General features: G+C 39.5%; 1 protein-coding gene across 1 annotated transcript in view; it reads right to left on the bottom strand.

Moving 5' to 3' along the window:
- Positions 1-1,286: 1,286 nt before the first annotated feature.
- eeig1a (estrogen-induced osteoclastogenesis regulator 1a) overlaps positions 1,287-24,283 on the bottom strand; it is a 29,421-nt gene continuing 6,424 nt past the window's right edge. Inside the window, exons 3-12 of the mRNA XM_010750798.3 lie at positions 11,790-11,910; positions 11,031-11,060; positions 9,565-9,681; positions 7,926-7,972; positions 6,929-7,080; positions 5,747-5,851; positions 5,164-5,359; positions 4,912-5,033; positions 4,295-4,364; positions 1,287-3,928 (exon numbers count right to left, since the gene is read on the bottom strand). Coding sequence (XP_010749100.1) covers positions 3,883-3,928; positions 4,295-4,364; positions 4,912-5,033; positions 5,164-5,359; positions 5,747-5,851; positions 6,929-7,080; positions 7,926-7,972; positions 9,565-9,681; positions 11,031-11,060; positions 11,790-11,910 — 1,006 coding nt within the window. The 3' untranslated portion in view covers positions 1,287-3,882. The remainder of the gene's footprint in view (positions 3,929-4,294; positions 4,365-4,911; positions 5,034-5,163; positions 5,360-5,746; positions 5,852-6,928; positions 7,081-7,925; positions 7,973-9,564; positions 9,682-11,030; positions 11,061-11,789; positions 11,911-24,283) is intronic.

Genomic DNA, 24,283 nt, shown 5'->3' with positions numbered 1-24,283 from the left:
ATGTGGGCCTTAAAACCAGAGCAGTGAGCGGAAGAATGCAAAATCACCTTGCAGAGCTGACGGGAAGTGATTTTTGCCCCGGTTGCCCCTAGCGACCTACTTACCTACTTACTTAAGTCTGAAAATAAAACCAAAACCAACTACACATAGATGTTATTAACCACAGCCATATCTTTAATACATTTGCTGACTTCTACAGCTACAAATAAGAAATAAAAGAAGGCCAAAATGAGGACAGATGGAAACTATATGCATTCAAGTCTGCATATAGGGACCCCCTGTCTATCATTAAGTAAACTGATTATGTGACATATTTTGCCCATATTTCAGATTACATTTGACACATAATAATAACAGAACAGAATAACAAATGGTGAACAGAATAATGGAAAGAAAATGTGTCAAACAAGGGAGTTGGATGAATTGAATTTTGAGAGCTTTATTTAACTTTTACGATACAATTTTCCACTAGTATTATGTATTTTTGAACAATCTAACAACAAAACGATAAAAAAAAAAAATCAGTGTTTGCTTTTAATTGTTCTATTAGCTGTTTTAACTGAATACTTTTTTAATGCAGACCGAGGCTGTTTACAGAGAGTGGCTCTGTGAATATGGTTTGTGTTCAGATCTTCACTTTGCCAAACAAAAGATCAAAATGTATAATTGTACATCGCCTTCAGCTGCTCGGAAAATCTATGGCTACATGCTTCCATCTACAGACCACAGATCTAGACTGGCACCTGCCATTTACATCTCTGTACAGAGAAAATAATGTTGTGTAGAGCACCCTCTTCTGCTGCAGGAAAAGAATCACAAATATCTCAAGTTTGAATATGTGGGATATCTTTTATGTGAGTTCAGATACAATTTCTTTATTTTACCTGGTCCTTGTAAACATGCCTGTTAAGGTTTTAGACAGAACCCCTGCTACCTAAAATGTTTGACCAGCCACCAACTAAAACTTTTAATAAACAATATTTTACTACCTAGCTGTATTTAAAGTAGTGAACACAGTACAGTAAACACACTACTTATAGTACACACTGATGCCACTTACTGCGATGAAACAAGTACTTTAACTTTGATACTTGATGTACATTTTACTGCCAATACTTCTGTACTTTCACTTAAATAGGATTTTTCATGCAGGACCTTTACTAGTATTTTTACATTGCTGTTCTGGTACTTTTACTTAAGTATTAAAAATTCAATAAATAGTCACATATTTCATATTTAAAATTGTATATGACAAAAAAAAAAGAGAACACACAACACAGAAAAACTTAGATTAGCTTTTTATTATCATTTCTGCAGAAATATCACAAAAGCCTCAAAAATAATAGTAACTATGTGGCGATTGGAAGAACCATTTCCAACTTGATTCTCTATAAATTTAGGTTATACTAGCTTTGTTACAATACAATAATTTGTTAGATTTACTAATAGTTAAAAAAAAAAAAAATAGGGAGGTGAGTTGTGTGCATAGCTTATAACCAACCTCCAAAAAAATAAAAAGAATAAAGAACAAAAATATATATAAATAAACGCTTTAAAAGAATACTAAAGGCTGTGGCGATTCTGACTATAAGAACAGTGGTTCATCCCCAAATGTGAGAATAATGTGATTAATAAACATACAGCTGCAAAAAAACAAGCAGGCTGGGTAGTGTAAAGTGACTCAACCTATATCATGAGCTGGATTCACCCAGCATAGTGTGCTGAAGCTTATAACATCCATACGTTTAAGTAGAGAGTCTTAAAATTTGATTGTAAAGAAGGGGAAACATTCTGATCCCAAAGGATCAATTTATTTGAACTAAACTAAGGGTATATTTTTTGGCTGTAACTATTTTTGACTGTTTTCTGAAGTTATAATCTTTCATTCACCAAGCAAACTGTCATCAGATTAAATGGACAGTGGTTGCAAGTAGTAGATCTATTTCTTGGACAACCCTGGAACACGTTTGAGAGATCCGACAGCTTTTTTCACCTTTTTTACAAACAGATTTTAAGACTCTGAACAAAATAAGATCTTGTTCAGTCTTGCAATAGACACATTTCCAGAGTTCAAACTCCAAGCAGAAAACTCGCTTTTAAAACTAACAAGAAAAAAAAATAAAGTGTCAACCAGCCAGCTGATTGCCAACATTACATTTTTTTTTTTCTGTGTTTGTCAGCGTTACAGATTCTCGTCCTTTTTTTCTGCCTCTTTGGTGTTTGCTCATATGATGACAGATGTAAACAAAGCAGTCAAATTCCAAGTAAACATTCTTGTAAACACCAAAGGGCTCGGACTCATGCAAAAGCCTGACAGCAAGCCGCTGCTCCACCAGGGGGCAACAAAGACTTTTACAGTTGCAGACTTCCCTCTTCATGGAGTCAACGCCCCCTTCAACTGGACACAGTAAAACCAGAACAGTTTGTACCACAGAGCTAGTGTTTTCAGCTGACCTCACGTTTTTTGTCTGAACGTCTGATGGCTGTGGAGAGAGAAGAACTACAATTTAAACAACGAAATCCTTCATGGAGATGGAGCAACAGTAGTGTACATGCAGTGAGTATACAGTGGGATTCCCAAAATGGCTCCGCCTGCAAGTTACAATATGACTGACACAAAGACAATAAAAACAGAGAAAACAAACAAACAAAGAAACAAGAACGGGAAACAATATTTCTCTCCTCGCCATCACTAGCACTCTGCTATCACAGTTTCATGGTGCTTTCGGGTCATTCAAGAGAAACTTTACAGGCACAGAGTGGTTCTACTGCGTTTCCCCGATCAACGGGGAAAAACAACTATTTCAAACAAAAAGGAAAAAAAACAAACAAAAGCCATTCAGAGTTCCTGCATCTTGCTCAGTGGTTTTCTAAACACAGTCTGTTAAATTAAAATGTAACACCTTTTTTTTTTGCAATGAACGTAAACTGCATCGAAAGTTTTGCTGTTGGGCCTAGATTTACGAAGTCAAATATCTGTGGCAGCACCAAAGTTATTATACGGTTAGAAAAAGGATTACTGGTACACATGAACTTATCATGCTGCTCTAACGATATTAGAGGAATAAATAAAGTTAAAATTAATAAAATAAAATTTTAGTTTGTTGCCGTTTTGTTACGACTACCATTTTCATCCATCCATCCCCAGTACACGATGAAGTAACTTCAGTCCAGCCTGCAGAGCAGCTGAGCCTCACTAACTTTGTGTCACTGACAGAGTTAATAGCGGTTAGGAATTTGGCTTTAATATAGTGTCATTACTCACACACAAGATGTTCTCCACACATGGGTTTCTGCAACTCAGTCGAAAAAGCTTCATTTTGGCCCAAATTGTTCCATAACCACGTCTCCAAGTCAGCAGAATCACTTGTTCACATATCTAGTGTGAAATTAATGAACTCATATGAGAATGCTTATAATTAAATTATAAACATTACCATGTGGATTTTACTGGAGTCTCTTTTTCCAGCAGGGAACGTTTCAGCGCTGTCCTTTCTCTTAGTTAGGTGTTTGTTGCTTACTGTCTGTCAGGTTCGACAATAAACTGGGGACACATGGATGATTTTGATGTTTGTATCTATCACTGAACAGGTAAATTTACTACACAGTGAGCTCCTGAAATCAGCAAAATCCACATAAACAAACCACGAGGCAGTCTCAGAAATGCTTTGTGCATTGGTGCTTTCACTCTGAATCACTCTCAACATCACAAAAACAGCTGAACGGAGTGCAGACTCTGACAAACTCCACATAAAGTGCAAACATGAAGAGGTTTTTCCCCTCACGGCATCAAAACCAGCTGAAGCTCCAGGAAAAACCAGCGAGACCAAAGACGAGACCAATCCGCAGGTCAACACGTCGCCTCTCCTGCTGGTCTCGGTTTTAATGGCTCTCTATCACAACAGGCTCGTATCCGCCTGCAGACACCCTGCAAGAATCCAAACACTTTTATTAGCATGTGCAGGGATTACAGTTGATTATGCAATGTCAAACTGATGTAAATCATAAAAAAGGGGATGAAGTGAAGTGTTGTTTAGGGCTTAAATAATTATGACTTTAGTCAGGAAATATAATTCAAATACAACTAGAAATCTGATGATAACTTTCAACACTGAAAAATATGTAGTCTATCGGCCAGAGGTACTGTTTTAGTGCCTCAAACTGGGATTAAATCTGAATTAATATAAATATAAATATCAGAATGTTCAGTGGAAGTGGCAGTGAAAAAGGCAATTCGAAGAGGACGCGATGAAGAAAAAGAAAGTGCCAGAAAGTCAAGAGTTAGGCTTCTTACCTGTTTCCAAGCCTGATGCCGCTGAGCGCAGTGGTTCCATCTCTGCTGACGAACAGACGCAGGTTGCTGTCTGAAAGCCAGACACACAGAAACTTGAGTTGGCAACCACTGATGGAAACCAGAAGGCATCAACACGCAGACAATAAAGGGTGACAGAACACAGAGCTGGAAAACTGAAGGAGCGCTCTGCCCAAAGATGGTGCAGTTAGTTACAGTTACCGCGTTCACCGCTATTAGACTGCGGTAATACGCTGTCACATTTACTGTAAAACCTTCACATGGAGAGATTCACTGTAAACAAACGAGACCATGCTGAAGAGTCATAGCCTCATCTCACACTAATGATATCATCCCTGCTGGTGTTTCTCAAGGATAATACTACCTTTCCCATAAGCCATTAAATGTCAGACGAATAAGGTAACATAAACCCAGATTCAATAAGTGAATAACAAAGTCATTTATATCAAAAGAGTTAGCTTGTTTCTTCCTTGCATATTAGTCACACATCTTGTAACTAAACTCTTTGGTGGCATCTAGTGATCACATTCCTCCTCCAAGCATGCAGATTATACTTCCCTTGTACTGTTGTGGAGCTTTCTGCTACATTTTCACCATACCTTCAGTGTTGTTGATATCTGAAAAGTTTTGGCTTTGGACAATTTTCTCCACAATGTCATCAGCATCCATGCGAGTGTCATTAACCCAAGAGGGGTGACTCTCCACAGAGTCCTGCTTCCTCCTGATACAAACAGAACAGGAAAAGTGAAATGAGAATGTTTTACTTACTTACTCTTGTTTCTGTCTTGTGTTATTAAATCTGAGTAAATCTAAAGGAGAACCAGAGCACTGATGAAAGACGGTGTCTGTACCTGGGAGGCCTGTTAGGGGGTAAGACAGGCCGTGGAGGTCGAGGGGGTCTTTCTGGACGTCCGGCGTCCTTGTCGCCCTCTGTAGGTGTGTCGGCAGTGAAGCCCAAACCCCCAGAGGTGCTGCTTCCTGTCGAGGTGTTCCTGCGATGCGTGAGGTCGGACAGGCTGGAGGAGCAGGAATGCTCAGTGCTGTAGCCTGGAGGACAGGGAGGACACACAAGTTCATCAGAGGACTCATTAGATAGATAATACATAACATACAAAGGGTAATGAATAATCAGAGGGATGGCTGCGTGCCATTTTGAGCAGATAACAGCAGTGTAGAACAGAGATGGAAACTCTTAAAGCTCATATATTGGTGGAAGTTATAAGTCTTTGAATCACTTTTACCAATAACTGTCTTCTAAAACACTCGGCTTAGGAAATTAAAATAGTTGTCTCTCTACATATTTACAGCATTCTCTCCAGGATAGAAAATAATAACATAAGGCAGTTCATTCCTTATTTTGAACGATATTTTTCTGCTATATTAAAAGACGTCACATCGAAGGCTGGATGAAACAACTGTTGGTGAAACGTGTACCTGAGATTTTGCTGTGCTGGCTGGCGTAGCTGGAGTTACGAGAGTGACCTGACTGGAAGACTTCTGCAGGACCTGGCAGGCTCACTTCTGATTCTTCAAGGAGACCTGGAGACAGCACAACTGTTAGCACCTCATATTCAGCATCAGACTTTGTTTACTTTCAGAGTAAAGATGCAGATCTCAGTGATGGCAGCCATTTCTGACTCACGGTAATTTATCACCATGTATTGTATGATCTGAAAAGTCAAACATTTTACAGGTTTCACTCCAAAAAAACTAATCAAAGTAATTGATTCTGCAAAAACTGACTTTTGCTTGTAATGAAACCTTCAGTACTTTTGGACATTCATGGCTCCTGACTGAGAATTAGCACTTTTTCTTGCGTGAAAAGGGTTTTGGACAGATTCTTGAACTAGACACTCTAGTGCTGTTGACAACCGCAACCTTTCAAGTTGTTTTCCCAGTTGGAACAAAAACAGGTTTCATTTTTATTCAGAATGAACAAATCCTAAACATTATCAGATCGTTTTCCATGCAGGACAATCTTCTCTCAAATATTTCTTTTAGAACTTTTTCCAGGAAGTTTTGGCTCCAACAAATTGAACACATCTGGGTCGAGGCATGTCGGCCCAAGATGTAAAACACTGGAGTCCACTCTCAACACTTTATCTGATGTTTTATATTGAAACTTGATCTCTTGTCTTTTTGACATCATCTTACTGAGATTTATTTTAAAGTTCTATAAGTTAGTCATGATGAAGAGTTGAAGAGCTGACGAGTTGTTTTGGCATTTGAAGTTCTGATTTGAATCCCTGATCATATCCATTACGTAGAGCTCAAACTCAAAAACTCAGTACAAATTGTGTTTCCAGACACAGTATGTTACATATCTACATATATCTCTTTGCATTACAAACATTCCCCCATTTGATGCCCGGTGAGTAAAAAATGAAATAATGTGCAAATAAAAATTCAAGTTGTAAAAAATAAAAGGTTAAGGATCCCAACACTGAGCTTTTAAAACACAAAAGACCCAAATCTTTTCCACTGTCAGTGTCAGTGAACTAGAGACATATTTTGGATATGACTAATGTGTTCGCTCAGTGAAAATCACCTTTTTTTTTCGAGCTCTGAACTGGATCCAAAATGCAAAACCCACTACTACCCAGACATAAGTTGTACCTGAGTTGATGATGGAAGGTCGAGGCTTAGCGGCTCGGCCCAGTGAAACTCCTCCAGTCGGCCCGGGCTCGGCTGTCCCCTCCCCCTTACAGTCCAGCTGCAGGGTGTGTTCTTGTCCGGGGATGGAGATGGACTTTGCTGTGCTGGGAGGCCTGCAGGGAAAAAAACACAACTTATCAGTCTGGAACAGATTAAATAAGCACAGAGCCGTAGTTCTGTTTAGCTTGGCACATTCAGATAAGATTAGTTATATTGATGGGGAAACTGGCTGCCTGTGACAACAAGGCACAGAGAGAACAATCACACAATAAGAATCTGGTTAAAACATGCAACAAATATGTATAGAAATTACCAGGCCACCGATAAACTCCCTCAACAAATATGTCATCCTGTTTTGACATATTTAGGACAAAATAGACAAACTATGATTTCAAAAACCTTGGAACACACAGGTGAGTGTTTTGTCCCCACAAAAAAACCTTAAGACTCCATATCTGCTTGGGACTTCACGTTTGTCAGTCTGCAGCGGAGGTCTCACTGTGATCTGGAAGAATCGTTGGCAAGTTTTATTGTTTTTTAATTTATCAGCTTCCTGGTCCAGCAAATCACTTATTTATCTGAGTTTCTGACTTTTATTATTAAGCTGGACACTGTTTTTAGTTTGTGAGTTTAACCTGTAGCCACTGATCTTCTTTATATTAAAGAATCTTTAAATTACAAGCAACATGTATCTGGTGCCACACACATAGGTGGCCATACCTTTAACCTTGTTTTCTCTCTGGGACTAGACATTGATCATATCCGTTGTGAGGACCTACTGACCAGTAATCATAAATGTATTTTCTTTGATCTCTCTGTAATGTTATGTAATGCTGACCCCGTGTCCTCAAAAAACATTGCATCCCCGCAACGTGACTGATGATGCGTTCGAGACTCTTTGATTAACCGTTCAGCAAAACTCTATATATTTAGAAATCTCACAGTTTGAACTACTCACGTCTTAAAACATGGATCTCCAGACAGGAGGGTCATCCCGATGATCACCTTTAAAAAAAAAAAATTTAAAAAAAAAAAGGAAAAAAGAGTTTACCACACAATTTTAACAGAAACATAAATCTCCGATCTAGGATTTTCCATGGTTGTGAAATCGGTGCAGTTCCCCTGTAGTGTATGCCCTTTCCCTTTCCTGTGCACCTGATTGCATTCCTGCACAGCATCGTTTCTGTCCCTATCACATGATAATAAAAAAAAAACCTGAACATTGTCACCAATTAGCCCCCCGCAGTTCCAAAAACATTGCCCTACATTGCTGTTAGTGAGGAGTAACGATGAATATGTCTTGACGAAACAGTCTGTTGGAAGCTTAAACAGTGATGAAAGTTATCTGGGAAAAGCTGAGAGTAAACTTCCAGTAAACTCACTGACATCTGAGTTACGCACAACAACACAGCATGAAGTCTTCCAGAGGAATTAGATGACAAATCTACTCGTGACCATCTTGGCTCTTTGTTTTACACAGCAGTTTGTGTTGATGACCTCTGGGTGGCGCTGCAGAGCTCCTCAGCTCCTCACTAAATAAAGCTCCTTCAACCACAGAGACGTTTAACTGCTTCAGCTGCGAGTGAAACAAACATCTTTGTATTCATCATTGATGAATAAATGCTGATTTTGGGCTAATTATGAATTAACCAATTACTTCTCAAGGTGATAAAATACATCCTAATAGTTCCATATTAAGACAACTTTGTCTTCCTCTTCATGATAGGAAGTTGAATATCTTTTGGTTTTGGACTGTTGGTGTGACAAAACAAGACTTGTTTAGATTTGTTTAGTTATCTGACATTTTCCACCATCTTCCAACCTTTCATAAAACAAAACAATTAATCAAGAAAACAATCTGCAGATAATGCAACAATCATTAGCTGCAGCTCTGTTTACATTGCACTTCTTCTTATGACCTGCTGTCATTGTAAACTCAACTTATCATCGTAGGATAACAAAGTTAAACTGACCTAAATTATTCGGCATGACTTGTAACGGGACGTTCAATGTGGCTGCACGGTAGACACGGTTTACGATATCCAAAACTGTCTCTACAAATCAACCCCTTCTGGAAACTGATAGAAGAGCTAGAACTAAAGAATTACGATCACCTAATCATACTATTTTCTCAATTCATTGTTAAAATGTCTGAAAAGGGATTATCTTTACATGTTGTTCTGTTCAGGACAGTCCAAAACTACCCTACAAACGACTCCTATCACTTACAACAAAGAAAAGCAGCAAATCTCCACAACTGGAAATAGGGAATGTTTAGCATCAATCATTACTCATTTCAGCTCTAGACGGTACACGGTAAAATATATTTTATTATGACAGACAGAAAAACCAAAGTACTTAAACAAAAGCCTTTCACCGTCTTTCCATGACAAAAGGACAACTGATCCTCTACCTTTGCACTTAATTTGCTGAATGGAAGCAATCAATGAAAAGGCTGAATGTCAAAGGTCAAAGTGTCGGAGTTAATGATCAAGCGCGCTTCAGGCATTAGGACCTATAATAATAATTTATGACACATTCAAATTCTTCATTTTTCTTTTCACACCCATTTGCCCTTTTGTTTCCCTCCTCCTTGCCTTCAGTATGGAGTTGTCCTGCCGCGTGTTCTTGGTGTCGTATCCCTCCAGCAGACAGCAGCGCACGGTGGAGCCAGAACCCGCAAACTCCGCCATGTTGAGGTCTGTGAAGCCCAGCTTAGGGTGAGAACAAGAGAAGAGACAAGTTAAATCTAGATTCACTAATGGAGGGGTTCACTGGCCTTTATTTCTGGCATGCGTTGAGAAAGGAGCGATTTCTGCAACACCCATCATTTAGCACACACCGTTAACGTCACAGGCTTTTGAAGTTTTTCATGTATGATAGGGTGCATAAACCACATGTCAGTCTTAACAGAGCAAGACTAATGTTGAGAATTTGAGAAGGACTCCTCAGAGTCTACGCGACACCTAAACACGCCATCACTGCTAGAAAGCTCGTAAGACAGGAGAGTCTCATAATGAGAAGATGAAGTCTGTGGTGCACAAATAAGCATCTTTTGGTCTGGTTGGGAAATAAGCAAGAAAAAGCTCAGTCCGATCAACTTGTGGGAGTCGGCCATATAAATTATGACATATCATCTTTTTTAAATACTGAGGGAAAACACACACCTATTCAGACTCGCAGGAAAACATAAAAAAGAGCTGCATACTCTCCCATTTCAACTGCCTCCTTCATGATACGCAGGATATATAATATATATAATAGAAATTATAATAAATGAGGAGTTGCTTAAGGAGCATCTTAAAGGAGGCCATGTTATCCATTTTACCTTAAAACAATCATCCAATGTATTGTGTAATCCAACTTTCCTCCAATATGACCTAATGGCTTTTATTTAAAGGCACCATTATTCTCAGTGCTGTAAAGTTGTAATGGTCCAAATACTTGCTGTACATTTAAAAGTCCCTCGCGTCCACTGTGGAAACTGCCTTTGTCTGAACTGCATTGGTGATGTTATTTTAAATGAGCTCTGCTGCTCTCTCAAGCTAAAGGTTCCCATTCTTCATTCTCCAGGTTTCCCTTTCTTTGGGAGCTTCTGTTTTCATAGGTGTGTATTTAAGGAAGCCAACATCTAAGGAGGGAAGCGGGGTATATTTAACCAAAGGAAATCTAAATGGAGAATGGGTAAAAACAGAGGAAGCTGTTCCTGTCAGGCAACAACGTCCACGAATCAACAAAAGTTTATCTTCATGAGGGGTTTGACCTTGTAATTTCATTCACGAGACATGACTCATTTGTCAGGAGCTTTTACAGTTACCGTTAGAAAGGTGTTGGCAGGATGTTTTGCAGATTACGGGCAAATGTGACTGTAGGGAGGACACGTTTTTCATTTATAGTCACGCCCTGCGAGTGGCATGCTCGACAAAGTGCTGTGAGAAATGCTAATATTTACATGATATGGCATTAAGGTTTATAGAGACTGACACAAGCTCGTCTGTAAGTGTTTCTATGTGTTTATGAACACGAGAGGTGAGGCGATCGAGACGGAGACACAAGCACTTACCTTCGTATATGCTTTTCCTCCTTTGAGTTCCTGCAGGGAAAACAGGAAGATAGTAATGAACCTTGTGATCCAACTGATCCAACTTCATATTACAGAGGCCTCCAATTACAGGGCTCCAACAAGAGAGTTGAAATTACAGGCTGAGACCACACTCATGGTTTCTCAGAGCATGGCACAGAGGCCGTGTTCACATGGGAGATTTAGCAAGTCTGCGCTGAAATATCCTGGATACATTTTTGTGTGAATATCTCCAAACCAAAAATCCAATATTACACTTACTATAATGCATTTCCTTCCCAGTATGCATTGATTTGGTGACATACAGGTCAAAAGACAGAACACATTTGATTAAGAAGGTTTGTTCTGGCTTGGATATGCTGTATATAACTTGTTTACAATGAAGATACATGTCCTCTCTGTCTATCTATATCCTGTTTTCATTAAGCTGGCAGGCAGGGTATATTTCTCCAAACTGCACGTCGCACATGAAAAGTATAGCAGCACGCTTCTTAACAGCTGCACCAATTTTAGAACATTCAGCATTTAAATCAGGATCGCTCTAAAGTCATTCTAGATCACAGTTCTAGATCAGTGCACAAGGTTGTTTAAAGCATCATCACAGTGCTGCCTTATTCCTGTCACCACCTCCTGTTAAGAGACTGATGAAACTAACTCTCTTTTCTTTTGGTCTAAACTTCTTAAAACGTGTACTGATCTAGTTTATCTCCAATCTTGAGGAGGACACTTTGAGAGTCGTACCTTCCTGACTGACACCCTGCAGACAGAAGGATCCAGGACTCCGGTGTGAGGGTTGGCACTCATTTTAGACACAAAGGTAAACCTCTTCCTCCAGCGAACACAGTTCTCTTGAACCTCCTCTCTGTAAGGAGAAAGAAAAACAGCAGGAACACATAAATCTCTGTGATGATCAGTTTGGTATTCAGCATTTTTGTGCTTCCAATAAATTCTTCTTCTGCTTACTCCTCACTTCTTGAGTTGCAGACTTTGGTTAATGAGAATATGTTTGAATGTACTTAGGCAATAAACTGACAAAGACACTAAATATTAGATAAAGTGTGGATTTATACGTAGACCAGGACTAAATAAGAACGCTTTCCCACTTTTCCTGACATTTAGGTCAAACCCAAGTGTTCTCTTGGCAACTTCTAAATTTGATTTGCCATATTTTCTGACTCAGAACAACACATTTTTTCCAGTTATGTAATCCTTTTCTCACAGCCTCATGACCAGTTCATCCACTGAGAATCAGATTTATCAGAGCAACAGAAGAGAGAAAACATGTTGAGAGCAAGTTTTTTTCCAAAACTAACTAAATTACAGAACTGATTTCCATGGTACTCAGTACACGTTTAATCTAGCTTAACTTAGCCGCTGCTTTCAATGATTTTCTAGGAAGATGCAACGTTTTGTTTGAGGATATGTCAACTGGTTTGTTTCTCAGGATTTTCCCCGGTGTTTTATTGAACAGAAAACCCGTCAACTGTGTACAATGGTCAACAGACCTTTGTGAAAACACAGTTTGCCATGTCAGAAATGCCAGTGGAAAACCTCTAAGTATCCATACATCCTGGCTAACACAGCAGTAGGTGTACAAACAGGCCAGGTCACTGATCTTTTTGTTTCTGAAAACAAAAGCTGATGTGATTGGCACTTCAACAAATGCCAAAGAAATGTCCCAGGAACACACCGAAGCATGCAGCAAGAGAAGAATGTAGATTTTTGTCCCACTTGTTTAATATAGCACTTGTGACATTTATTGTATTGCTAAAAAACAAAATTCCAATCAAAACCTAATTTTGCAGCCCTACATGTCATCTGTAAAACTAGATAACACTCAACTGATCATGTGTGTGTTAGTGGATCAACAGAAAAATAAAAATAGAGTTACAGAGTTTATTTTATTCAAGACAAAGTACACTGGGCAAAATAAAGCACAACACAGCCCCATCACAGAAAACAAATGCATCTAACGTTGTGAAAGTGATATCAACTGGTGAAATTTGATGCTCAATTATAAATCAAAACCTGCCCCATAAATATCTACAGCCGCAGTGAGCTTTGTTTGACTGTAGTTTAGCTAACATCTGCTCTAATGTGCACACTATAATATGATGATGTTTAGCATCTAATGTGTTTTTAGTGCACTGTCTTTATTGTTTTGATGATTTAATGTTCTTCTCTGTAAAGTGTCTTTGAGTACCCTGAAAAGCGCTTTCAAATAAAATGTATTATTATTATTATTATTATTAGCACTGAACATGAAGTACATGGGACGGGAATGTCAATTTACTTAATGTTATTACAATTCATCTAGAAGGAGACATGAACGTGTTTACCATGAGTTCATGGAAATCCATTTAATAGTTGTCAAGGCAATTCACTCAAAATCAAAATGTCATAAGTCAGAGGGGATCATCAGAGATATTTTACATTTATCCACTAGGAACAAGTGCCTGTGCCAGATTTAAAGGCGATTGATTCAAAACTTCTTGAGATACTCCAGTCTGTGCCAAAGTGGACGACCCTGCCATCCTCTAGTTTGACTAAAAATCTTCACTGTGAGCAGAAGTTATTTTCCTGTGTTATTTGTAGTTCATTTCGAATGTCTCTGGTGCTAAATCAGGAAGACGTTCAGAAGAAAAAACAAATTCAGGTTGTTTGGATATTTTAAAATGCTACATACTCATTATGCGGGGGTACAAAATCCTTAAATGCAAGTCTTCATTATTGCTACGTTACAAGAACCTACACTGTTCTGGGAATGCCCATTATTTTGTCAACTAAACATTTAAGTTAAATGCCATCGTGTTAAAAAGCACCATCATTTGTGTAAATGCTCTGTCAATCACCTGAGAGAGCCAAAACAAGTGCTGCTTTTCTTCTCTTACATGGCAAAGAGCTCATTTAGAAATGTCTGTCCAACAACATGCTGAGGAGAAGTAGATCAAGTGAACAGAGAAAATGTCTCTGGGGTCATTTAAACTGCAGGACACATCCTTAATTCCACCACATGTAAATCACAGACACAGCGCTTCATGCTGAGCCGTTTCTGTTGTAGCAACTTAAGAACATCAAGTACATGTACGGACTTATTACTCCCAGACTGTAACAAAATAACTTCTAAACTTTGAAATGTAAATTCTGATTTTTATTCATTTGCCACAATCGCTGTATCATCAGACATCATCTCCAAAAATGTGTGAAAAAAAGCTTACCATCAGAGAACCTTGGAAACATGCTGAGCTTCCTTTTGGTGATTGATGATTCTCTTGTTCAAGACCTGCAGGTTCATCCTCTGGAGATCACAGATGTGTGAATTTCATGGCATTATACCTTGTAGATTTAGCTATTTCGTATGTGCCAATAGAAATTTTAGCCTGGTGGTGGCAGTGCTTGGGGTAAGGTCAAACATAACGCAAAAACAATAGGATGTATCCCCAGGGGAATCTGAATATACGCTGCAAATTTAATTGATGGCTAATCCGGCCTAAAGATATCACACACTGGAACAAAGAGTGATCAATCATCTCATCAAGCCATCCTTAAGTCTTATATTAATTTAATTAGCTGATGAGATTAGGTGATTAATCAATTATTTTCAGGTTCGTTTTTCACAATACATTTAATTTTGGGGCGGTGTTTAGCTCACTTGGTAGAGCAGCCGCCCCATGTGCGAAGGCTCAGTCCTTGCTGCGAAAGCTCAAGGTTCGAATCCGACCTGTGGCTCTTTCGTGCAAGTCATTCTCCATCTCTCTCTCTTTCTCTATCCCCACATTTCCTGTCACTCTTCAGCTGTCTCTATCAAAATAAAGCTTGAAAAGACCAAAAAAAATACATTTAATTTCAGCTGATCCGATTTCTTTTAATCAAAGCACATGAGGCCGTTTGAGTGAGACAGACGGTGCTAATGGCACATGTACAACACACACACACACACACACACACACACACACACACACACACAAACTAGTAGCAGCTGCTCCTCTCACTCCCCCTCCCCCTCCTTCTAATTCACGATCTCTCCACAATATGCTGCGTGATTTCTACCACTGAACTGCAGCCATTCTCTCCGTCTTTAACCACTTTTGATCAGTTCTTACATTATTCTCGGCAAACACCTTGGATGGAGCTTCTTCCACTTTTGCTTTGCTTTGCTCGCACAATAAAAAACGTTGAGCAGCTTCAATTAAATTACAGGTTTCACAACTAAAATACTGAATCTTGAAACGCGTTCACACCATTGATTGTTTGTGGTCACTTTTGTATCACATGTAATGGCAGCCTGATGATGAATGTTTCATGAATTGATTAGTTGATGACCAATTCCAGTCATTAATTGCTCACTTGCTAGTAAAAATACTGAACACTTGCTGGTTACGGCCTCCCACATCACAGTGAATACAATATTTATGATTTCTTGTTGGCCATACAACAACATTAGCCATCTGAAAAACTTTGTGATTGTGAATTTATGATATGCAACTGTCATTATTTTTGATATTTCATTTTAAATACTAAAAAAAAACATGCTCAGCTTTGTTGGGATACACACAATGCATTTATGAGTAACATAACTTTTATTTGTTTACAGGAAAACTCCACATGGACCCTTTAAGTGAGAATGTCGACTAGTCATAATCCATCCTAACAAAATGGATTCAAGCTCTGGGCCTGCTTATCCAAAAATTGTGGCACATGCAAGCAAAGTACTTTGGATTTACAACAAAGAGATTAAATCCACCAAAAACAAATCATGTTGGAAATCTCCTTTAACCATAAACCTGAGTTTTTAATCCTGAACTAACTCTTTGAAGAAGTGAAGAGAGGTATATAAAAAAAAAAAAATCCTCACTTGGAGGATTTTCTCTCATCCATCTATCCCTGGAAACAAGTGTGTTTCTCAGAAGAGCACAAATACAAAAGCACACAAACGCACACACACACACACACTCTCTCTCTCTTTCTTATCAGGACCCCCACGCTATTGGTCCTCCACTGTGTGTAACGAGGAGCGTTCCCAAACCACATTCCTCACTCCAGATGGCTTTGTTCAGACTCCATGGAAACTTCACACTCCTCAAATCCACCAACGCTCTGCCAGCAGCTCAGGAGGAGGAGACGCTCACACCAACACTCTCTCTCTCTCTCTTTAGGACTCAGACTTTCTTTTTTTTTTATATAAGCCCTCCGCTGTTTGGTTTTAATCTCACCTGCAACCTTTGTATCTCGTCTGTTCACTCTTTTTATTCTCACGTGTTTACTTTTTGTGGCTGGGGTGTAACATTTAGCGTAAATCTCTTACTCTGGTTCCTCCTCTGCAAGGAGTGTTTGATCCTCACAAGTAAGGACATCTTTAGAGAATTTAACACTGTGTAAAGACTTCACATAGACACATGACTCATCCAAATATAAAAGACATGATACGAGCAGCACTTCAGCACTGTGCTGTGAACGCAGCACGGCAGAAGCCTCTCAGTTCGAGTAGGCCACAGTGACAGTAGACAGAGCTGCTCTCACTCCAGCTGAACGGGGCTCGCATAAACAGAGAACTGGAAGGCCGACATGATAACGCACGCGAAGAAAAACGAATACAAAGGCCGTCATTGTGCAAGTCCTCTTTCCATTTCTTTTGCATTTGTCCTGCAGGCAATACTTTCATCATGTTGTACAGTTCAAATTAGTGCTCTTCAAACAGAAAACTGCTGTGTCCCTCAACCAAACATAATTTCCGACAGCTGAAAACAGAGCAAAACCTGATGTTTCCCACATGCCTCATCCTGAAGACGGAGGAGAAGCAGCTCGGGAAAAAGTACGACTTCTACAAGGGCATTATCTGTACCACCATCTACATGTAATTCATCCTCACTGCTGTTACATGTTCACTAAAAACAAACAACATCAGGAGAGATGCTGCCCCGTGTTTAAAAAATAATCCTTAAAAGAGACGGCATCCAAAAAAATGAGCTCAGAGCCTCAAACCAAACCAAAAACACAGCTCTTAAAACGGCATGCAGACGAGCAAGCAGACCGCGATTCAACCCCCCAGCTTGAAGAGTAACGTAATCCATTTACATTTACTGAGGTGCAGTGAAAGTAAAAGAAGAACAAGCTCAAATTCCTACATCATCAACAACTACACGCATATTAAAATAAAAAGGCCAAGAGTTAAAGACAGAGTAAGCCAACAAAAGAAGGAACTAAATATTCCTGTGACTACATAATATCCAGACTAGATTAGGAAAACAAATAAGAGCTCGAGAGCTGAGGAAGAGGGGATTTATTACTTCAACAAACTCAGCGAAGCAAACACTAAAAAAAAAAGAAAGAAAATGAGATGAGGTGAGAAGTTAAGCGGGAAGAGAAACAGGATATGAAGCATATCTTAAGATTATTTCTTTGGAGATTCAGACAGGACACATGGGAATAAAAAATGGTACCCTGCTGGAGTAAAAAAAAAAACTGAGATGCTGAGGTTTTATGGTTCAACAATCACATTTTGATCATATATGATTTTACGTGATACAGTGTTTCATGTTGTTACAGCCTATCTCGGTCAGAACTCTCTGTGTTTTATAAAAGTGATTGGGATTTTGGTAAGAAAAAAACAGGATTGGAGGGAGTGGAAAAAAAGGTTAGGTCACTTTTGTTGCATCAAGGAAATATGGAACTCATATTCCAACCCCACCTTGTGCAGTCTTACCATTTTCCATTTTTACGATCCGTTTCTTCGTCCAGGTGAAATGGCTTTCAGCCTCAGAGAGGGTTTTGAAGGCTGCAGTGCTTTATGTTTACAAGTAGAGTCATACTGACATCCACTAATCAGCTGTTGCTGCTGCCTGGAAAACTGTACATAATAAAATAAAGTAAATCTATCATGCTGAGCTGAAGTTACAGGAACTGGAATCAGATTTGTTTTGACCTTTTCCCCGCTGCCAAAAATCCGCAATCTGGCAAGATGACTATTATTAAAACTCTGTCCAGTAATAAAGCTGCTTCTGAGTCCATGTTACTTCTCTTTATAAGTCTCAGACGGTCGGCTTGTTATATAAGAATACTGAACTTAAATGAAGCAAAACGCAACAAATGCAACAATGAAGAACTGAAGAAGACAAACTAAAGTTGTGATTGCACCCTTAAAGTCATCCGAAAGGCTGAAATGTAAACATCAAGTCCCTGATTTGAGTTGCCCCCAACAGGACCTCAGCATGTGATGACTCAACATGTCAGCAATGCAACATGGGATCCTTATCTCCCATCCTGGCTGCGTGGCTCCTAGGGGCCCCGGCCGTAGCTGAAATACAAACAGTGGCCAGGCCGGGTCAGGTCGCATCCAGGGCTCAGATAAACAGCCCGAGAGCAGAGTGCTGAGGAAGCAGACAGATCCTGCGGCGGCAGGGGTGGCCACGGTGGGAGGGGGTGCAATGACGTAAGGACGAACCAGCAGGCAGCGGGAGGGATAAGGAGTCACAGAGGATCTTCCTGTACCCGAAAACTCACAGGGTCGATCTTCACTGACGTTAACAACCTTCAAACAACCACGTGTTACGAACACCAATGACCCCCCTACCTCTTCACTCAGTATTTTATTGACTTTATTTTAAACAGTGCATGTTGATCAACATCAATAAATGCGGCAGTGTTAGCCAAAAGCCTAATTTTCAACAGCTGTCCCATGGCCAGATGTTAAATGGGCCATTAAAACAGCAATAAAACAAACAACACATGGGACCCTACACCCTCACATTTGTGTAACTTTTATGAAATAAAGTGAATAAACATTAAAAAAGGGGAAGTCCAGTTCAGTTTAGTGTTTCAGTTATAATGTTGCACCATCTCCGTCAAGTCTAACAAAATAACCCAGATGATGTCATAGTGATGTCGTGTTATCTCAGCTTAGGCTTGAAGACTTCAAGTGTTTCCAGCGTGAAGTTTGGAAGAGATGGACGTTAACTTAACAGGCAGAGTCTAAAGAAAAGATGCTGGGAAATGTAGGAGAGTGTTTTATGGACTAACAGCCTTTGTTGCATAAATTCTGGCCATTTTTCATGTCCTGTTAGTTTCCTAACTTTATCAATACAAAGTAGCTGAGAATACAAACAAACAATGAATTGACTATCTAATTTGTTCATGAACCAACGGTTTGTCAGTTTAGGAATAAAACAGATATATTAAACCTTGAAGACACTTACAACTTAAGCATGAACTCAAACATATGGCGCTATTTACTCTTCCTTTATCAGTGCAGTTATAAGAAACTGAACACTACAGTTTGGCCTCTGATCATGTCAGAATTTTGCATTTTAAGTCATCCATTATTCACAGGAACTGAGCCTTGATTAAATAGATTTTTTTTCCATTTATTTCAGAAAATGCTATTGAATTATGTCAATCAAAACTTCATAAAAACATGAAGACAAAAAGATCAATCATAAAGATTGAAGCTCAAACAATCAATTTCCCAGGAATTCCCCTGAATGGAAGAGATATTTTGATTACCTGGCTGGATACCAGGGGAGTACTGTCCAAAACACCCACGCAGCCCATACACACACACCTCCCTTTACATCCCACCAAAACGCTAACGGCTGGAAAAGTGAGAGGGAAAACAGGAAGCAGCTGTTGAGAAGTCGTTCGTCCCCGTTGATTTCTAACTCTCCTCACAAACTCCTCTCTGGACTTCTTCCTTCCTTTTCTCTTCCCTTCTCTCACATGCCAAATGTCCGACCTCATTTACATCTGAATGGTTTCAACCAGGTAAAAAAAGTGACTTGCTGCCGGAACATTTGGTTGATAACTTGGTTGACAAAACATTTACACAACTGTGGTTGCAGGAACGGCTTCCTGCTTGTGTTCCCACTGACGTACCGAGCTGCTTCAATCAAGCAAACACTCATGACGCTACACAGGACATTTAGTCTTCCTTTCTTCCTAAAAGCTTTGAAACCATGACACAAACTCAATTTATTTTAATTGGATGATGTGACTCCGATGTAACGACAACTTAGCTGATATCTACTGCACACTTAAATCTCTAATTATATACTTTCTGCAGCTGTCAGAGACCTGTGAGAGTTATTACTGTTGTTGAGTATTGCATAAGTAAGGAACATGAAGAAGAACCACTTAAAAACTTCCACAAGGCCCTTAATAACAATTCAAACCAGTCAAGTACTGGTGACACTGGGCAGGAGACAGTCAGGAAGCTCTGCCAGCTCCACCCAAAAGTTCCTGGTACTTTTGAGGGTCCCAAGAACTACACCCTGAACTTTCCTACTGGGAAACACAAACACAACTTGACATGACATGACCCTGGACAAGTACAGTCTCAGATTTCAGTGGCATACCAAGAAGAAGATCAAGACCAAATTTACGGAATTTAAGGAAGCTCTTCAAGTCGTAATCCTAACTATTGTATAGTATATTGTTTAACAGAAATCCCAGTCTTGTACAACCTTGCATTTAATCTTTAGTAGTCAGCTGTACGAATGTATGTGTTAACTTCATTGTGACCACTTGAAGATTTACATTTGTCTTTATTAGGTAACTTCAGTGTAAATTTACCAACAAATTTTATATAAACCACATAGCTTGGCAACTTTTGGGTGTCAATATATGAGATCATGTTTTAATATGGACTGAAACAAGCATGACAGTGGCTACATTTCTGGCATTTTTCTAGAGAATTTAAAACGTCAATATGAAGAAAAGAAAAAGACAGTGATAACATAAGGTCCATTTAGTAGCTGTTCTGAAGCTTTTGATCAAGTCACATGGTCTTTATGTGCAAATAGGAGTTTGTATAATTTTTATGGAGTTGCAGATACTACCATTTTTCTGAGTACTGTCTTGTAGGTCTAGCGTGTAAGATTTAAGCGGCTCTATTTACAGAGTATGGCAGAAATGGAATATAATCATAATGCATCTGTTTTCATTAGTGCATAAACACCTGAAATTAAGAATCATGGTTTCGTCACCTTTGAATGGGCCTTTTATATCTACAGATACTGCAGGTCCTCCGCCACAGGGTCCACCATGTTGAACCACCATGTTTCTACAGTAGTTTTCCAAATTTGAAGCACTAAAATTGAGGGTTTATGACGTCAACAAACGCAGCGAAGGAAACACTAAAAAAAAAAAAGAAAATGAGATGAGGTTAGAAGTTAAGATTATTTCTTTGGAGATTCAGACAGGACACATGGGAATAAAAAATGGTACCCTGCTGGAGTCAAAAAAACAGAGATGCTGAGGTTTTATGGTTCAACAATCACATTTTGATCATATATTATTTTACGTGAAACAGTGTTTCATGTTGTTAACAGCCTATCTCGGTCAGAACCTCTGTGTTTTATAAAATGATTGGGATTTTGGTAAGAAAAAAAACAGGATTGGAGGGAGTGGAAAAAAAGGTTAGGTCACTTTGTTGCATCAAGGATATGGAACTCATATTCCAACCCCACCTTGTGCAGTCTTACCATTTTCCATTTTTACGATCCGTTTCTTCGTCCAGGTGAAATGGCTTTCAGCCTCAGAGAGGGTTTTGAAGGCTGCAGTGCTTTATGTTTACAAGTAGAGTCATACTGACATCCACTAATCAGCTGTTGCTGCTGCCTGGAAAACTGTACATAATAAAATAAAGTAAATCTATCATGCTGAGCTGAAGTTACAGGAACTGGAATCAGATTTGTTTTGACCTTTTCCCCGCTGCCAAAATCCGCAATCTGGCAAGATGACTATTATTAAAACTCTGTCCATTAATAAGCTGCTTCTGAGTCCATGTTACTTCTCTTTATAAGTCTCAGACGGTCGGCTTGTTATATAAGAATACTGAACTTAAATGAAGCAAAACGCAACAAATGCAACAATGAAGAACTGAAGAAGACAAACTAAAGTTGTGATTGCCCCTTAAAGTCATCCGAAAGGCTGAAATGTAAACATCAAGTCCCTGATTTGAGTTGCCCCCACAGGACCTCAGCATGTGATGACTATCACATGTCAGCAATGCAACATGGGATCCTTACTCCATCCTGGCTGCGTGGCTCCTAGGGGCCCCGGCCGTAGCTGAAATACAAACAGTGGCCAGGCCGGGTCAGGTCGCATCCAGGGCTCAGATAAACAGCCCGAGAGCAGAGTGCTGAGGAAGCAGACAGATCCGCGGCGGCAGGGTGGCCACGGTGGGAGGGGGTGAATGACGTAAGGACGAACCAGCAGGCAGCGGGAGGGATAAGGAGTCACAGAGGATCTTCCTGTACCCGAAAACTCACAGGGTCGATCTTCACTGATGTTAACAACCTTCAAACAACCATGTGTTACGAACACCAACACCCCCCCCTACCTCTTCACTCAGTATTTTATTGACTTTATTTTAAACAGTGCATGTTGATCAACATCAATAAATGCGGCAGTGTTAGCCAAAAGCCTAATTTCAACAGCTGTCCCATGGCCAGAGTAAATGGGCCATTAAAACAGCAATAAAACAAACAACACATGGGACCTACACCTCACATTTGTGTAACTTTTATGAAATAAAGTGAATAAACATAAAAAAGGGGAAGTCCAGTTCAGTTAGTGTTTCAGTTATAATGTGCACCATCTCCGTCAAGTCAACAAAATAACCCAGATGATGTCATAGTGGATGTCGTGTTATCTCAGCTTAGGCTTGAAGACTTCAAGTGTTTCCAGCGTGAAGTTTGGAAGAGAGGGACGTTAACTAACAGCCAGAGTCTAAAGAAAAGATGCTGGGAAATGTAGGAGAGTGTTTTATGGACTAACAGCCTTGTTGCATAAATCTGGCCATTTTCATGTCCGTTAGTTTCCTAACTTATCAATACAAAGTAGCTGGAAATACAAACAAACAATGAATTGACTATCTAATTTGTTCATGAACCAACGGTTTGTCAGTTTTAGGAAATAAAACAGATATATAAACCTTGAAGACACTTACAACTTAAGCATGAACTCAAACATATGGCGCTATTTACTCTCCTTTATCAGTGCAGTTTAAAAAAACTGAACACTACAGTTGGCCTCTGATCATGTCAGAATTTGCATTTGATCATCCATTATTCACAGGAACTGAGCCTTGATTAAAAGATTTTTTTCCCATTTATTTCAGAAAATGCTATTGAATATGTCAATACAAAACTTCATAAAAACATGAAGACAAAAAGATCAATCATAAAGATTGAAGCTCAAACAATCAATTTCCCAGGAATTCCCCTGAATGGAAGAGATATTTGATACCTGGCTGGATACCAGGGAGTACTGTCCAAAACACCCACGCAGCCCATACACACACACCTCCCTTACATCCCACCAAAACGCTAACGGCTGGAAAAGTGAGAGGGAAAACAGGAAGCAGCTGTTGAGAAGTCGTTCGTCCCCGTTGATTTCTAACTCTCCTCACAAACTCCTCCTGGACTTCTTCCTTCCTTTTCTCTTCCCTTCTCTCACATGCCAAATGTCCGACCTCATTACATCTGAATGGTTTCAACCAGGTAAAAAAAGTGACTTGCGGCCGGAGCATTTGGTTGATAACTTGGTTGACAAACATTTACACAACTGTGGTTGCAGGAAGGCTTCCTGCTTGTGTTTCCCGCGACGTACCGAGCTGCTTCAATCAAGCAAACACTCATGACGCTACACAGGACATTTAGTCTTCCTTTCTTCTAAAAGCTTGAAACCATGACACAAACTCAATTTATTTTAATTGGATGATGTGACTCCGATGTAACGACAACTTAGCTGATATCTACTGCACACTTAAATCCTAATATATACTTTCTCAGCTGTCAGAGACCGTGAGAGTTATTACGTTGTTGAGTATTGCATAAGTAAGGAACATGAAGAAGAACCACTTAAAAACTTCCACAAGGCCCTTATAACAATTCAAACAGTCAAGTACTGGTGACACTGGGCAGGAGACATTCAGGAAGCTCGCCAGCTCCACCCAAAAGTTCCTGGTACTTTTGAGGGTCCCAAGAACTACACCCTGAACTTTCCTACTGGGAAAACACAAACACAACTGACATGACATGACCCTGGACAAGTACAGTCTCAGATTTCAGTGGCATACCAAGAAGAAGATCAAGATCAAATTTACTAAATAAGGAAGCTCTTCAAGTCGTAATCCTAACTATTGTATAGTATATTGTTTAACAGAAATCCCACGTCAATATGAAGAAAAGAAAAAGACAGTGTTAACTGTTACTACCATTTTTCTGAGTACTGTCTTG

This window comes from Larimichthys crocea, chromosome III (genome assembly GCF_000972845.2).
Source record: "Larimichthys crocea isolate SSNF chromosome III, L_crocea_2.0, whole genome shotgun sequence".
Classification (NCBI taxonomy): domain Eukaryota; kingdom Metazoa; phylum Chordata; class Actinopteri; family Sciaenidae; genus Larimichthys; species Larimichthys crocea.
The sequence above is the reverse complement of the archived record's forward strand: the minus strand, read 5'-3'. Positions and strand labels throughout refer to the sequence as shown.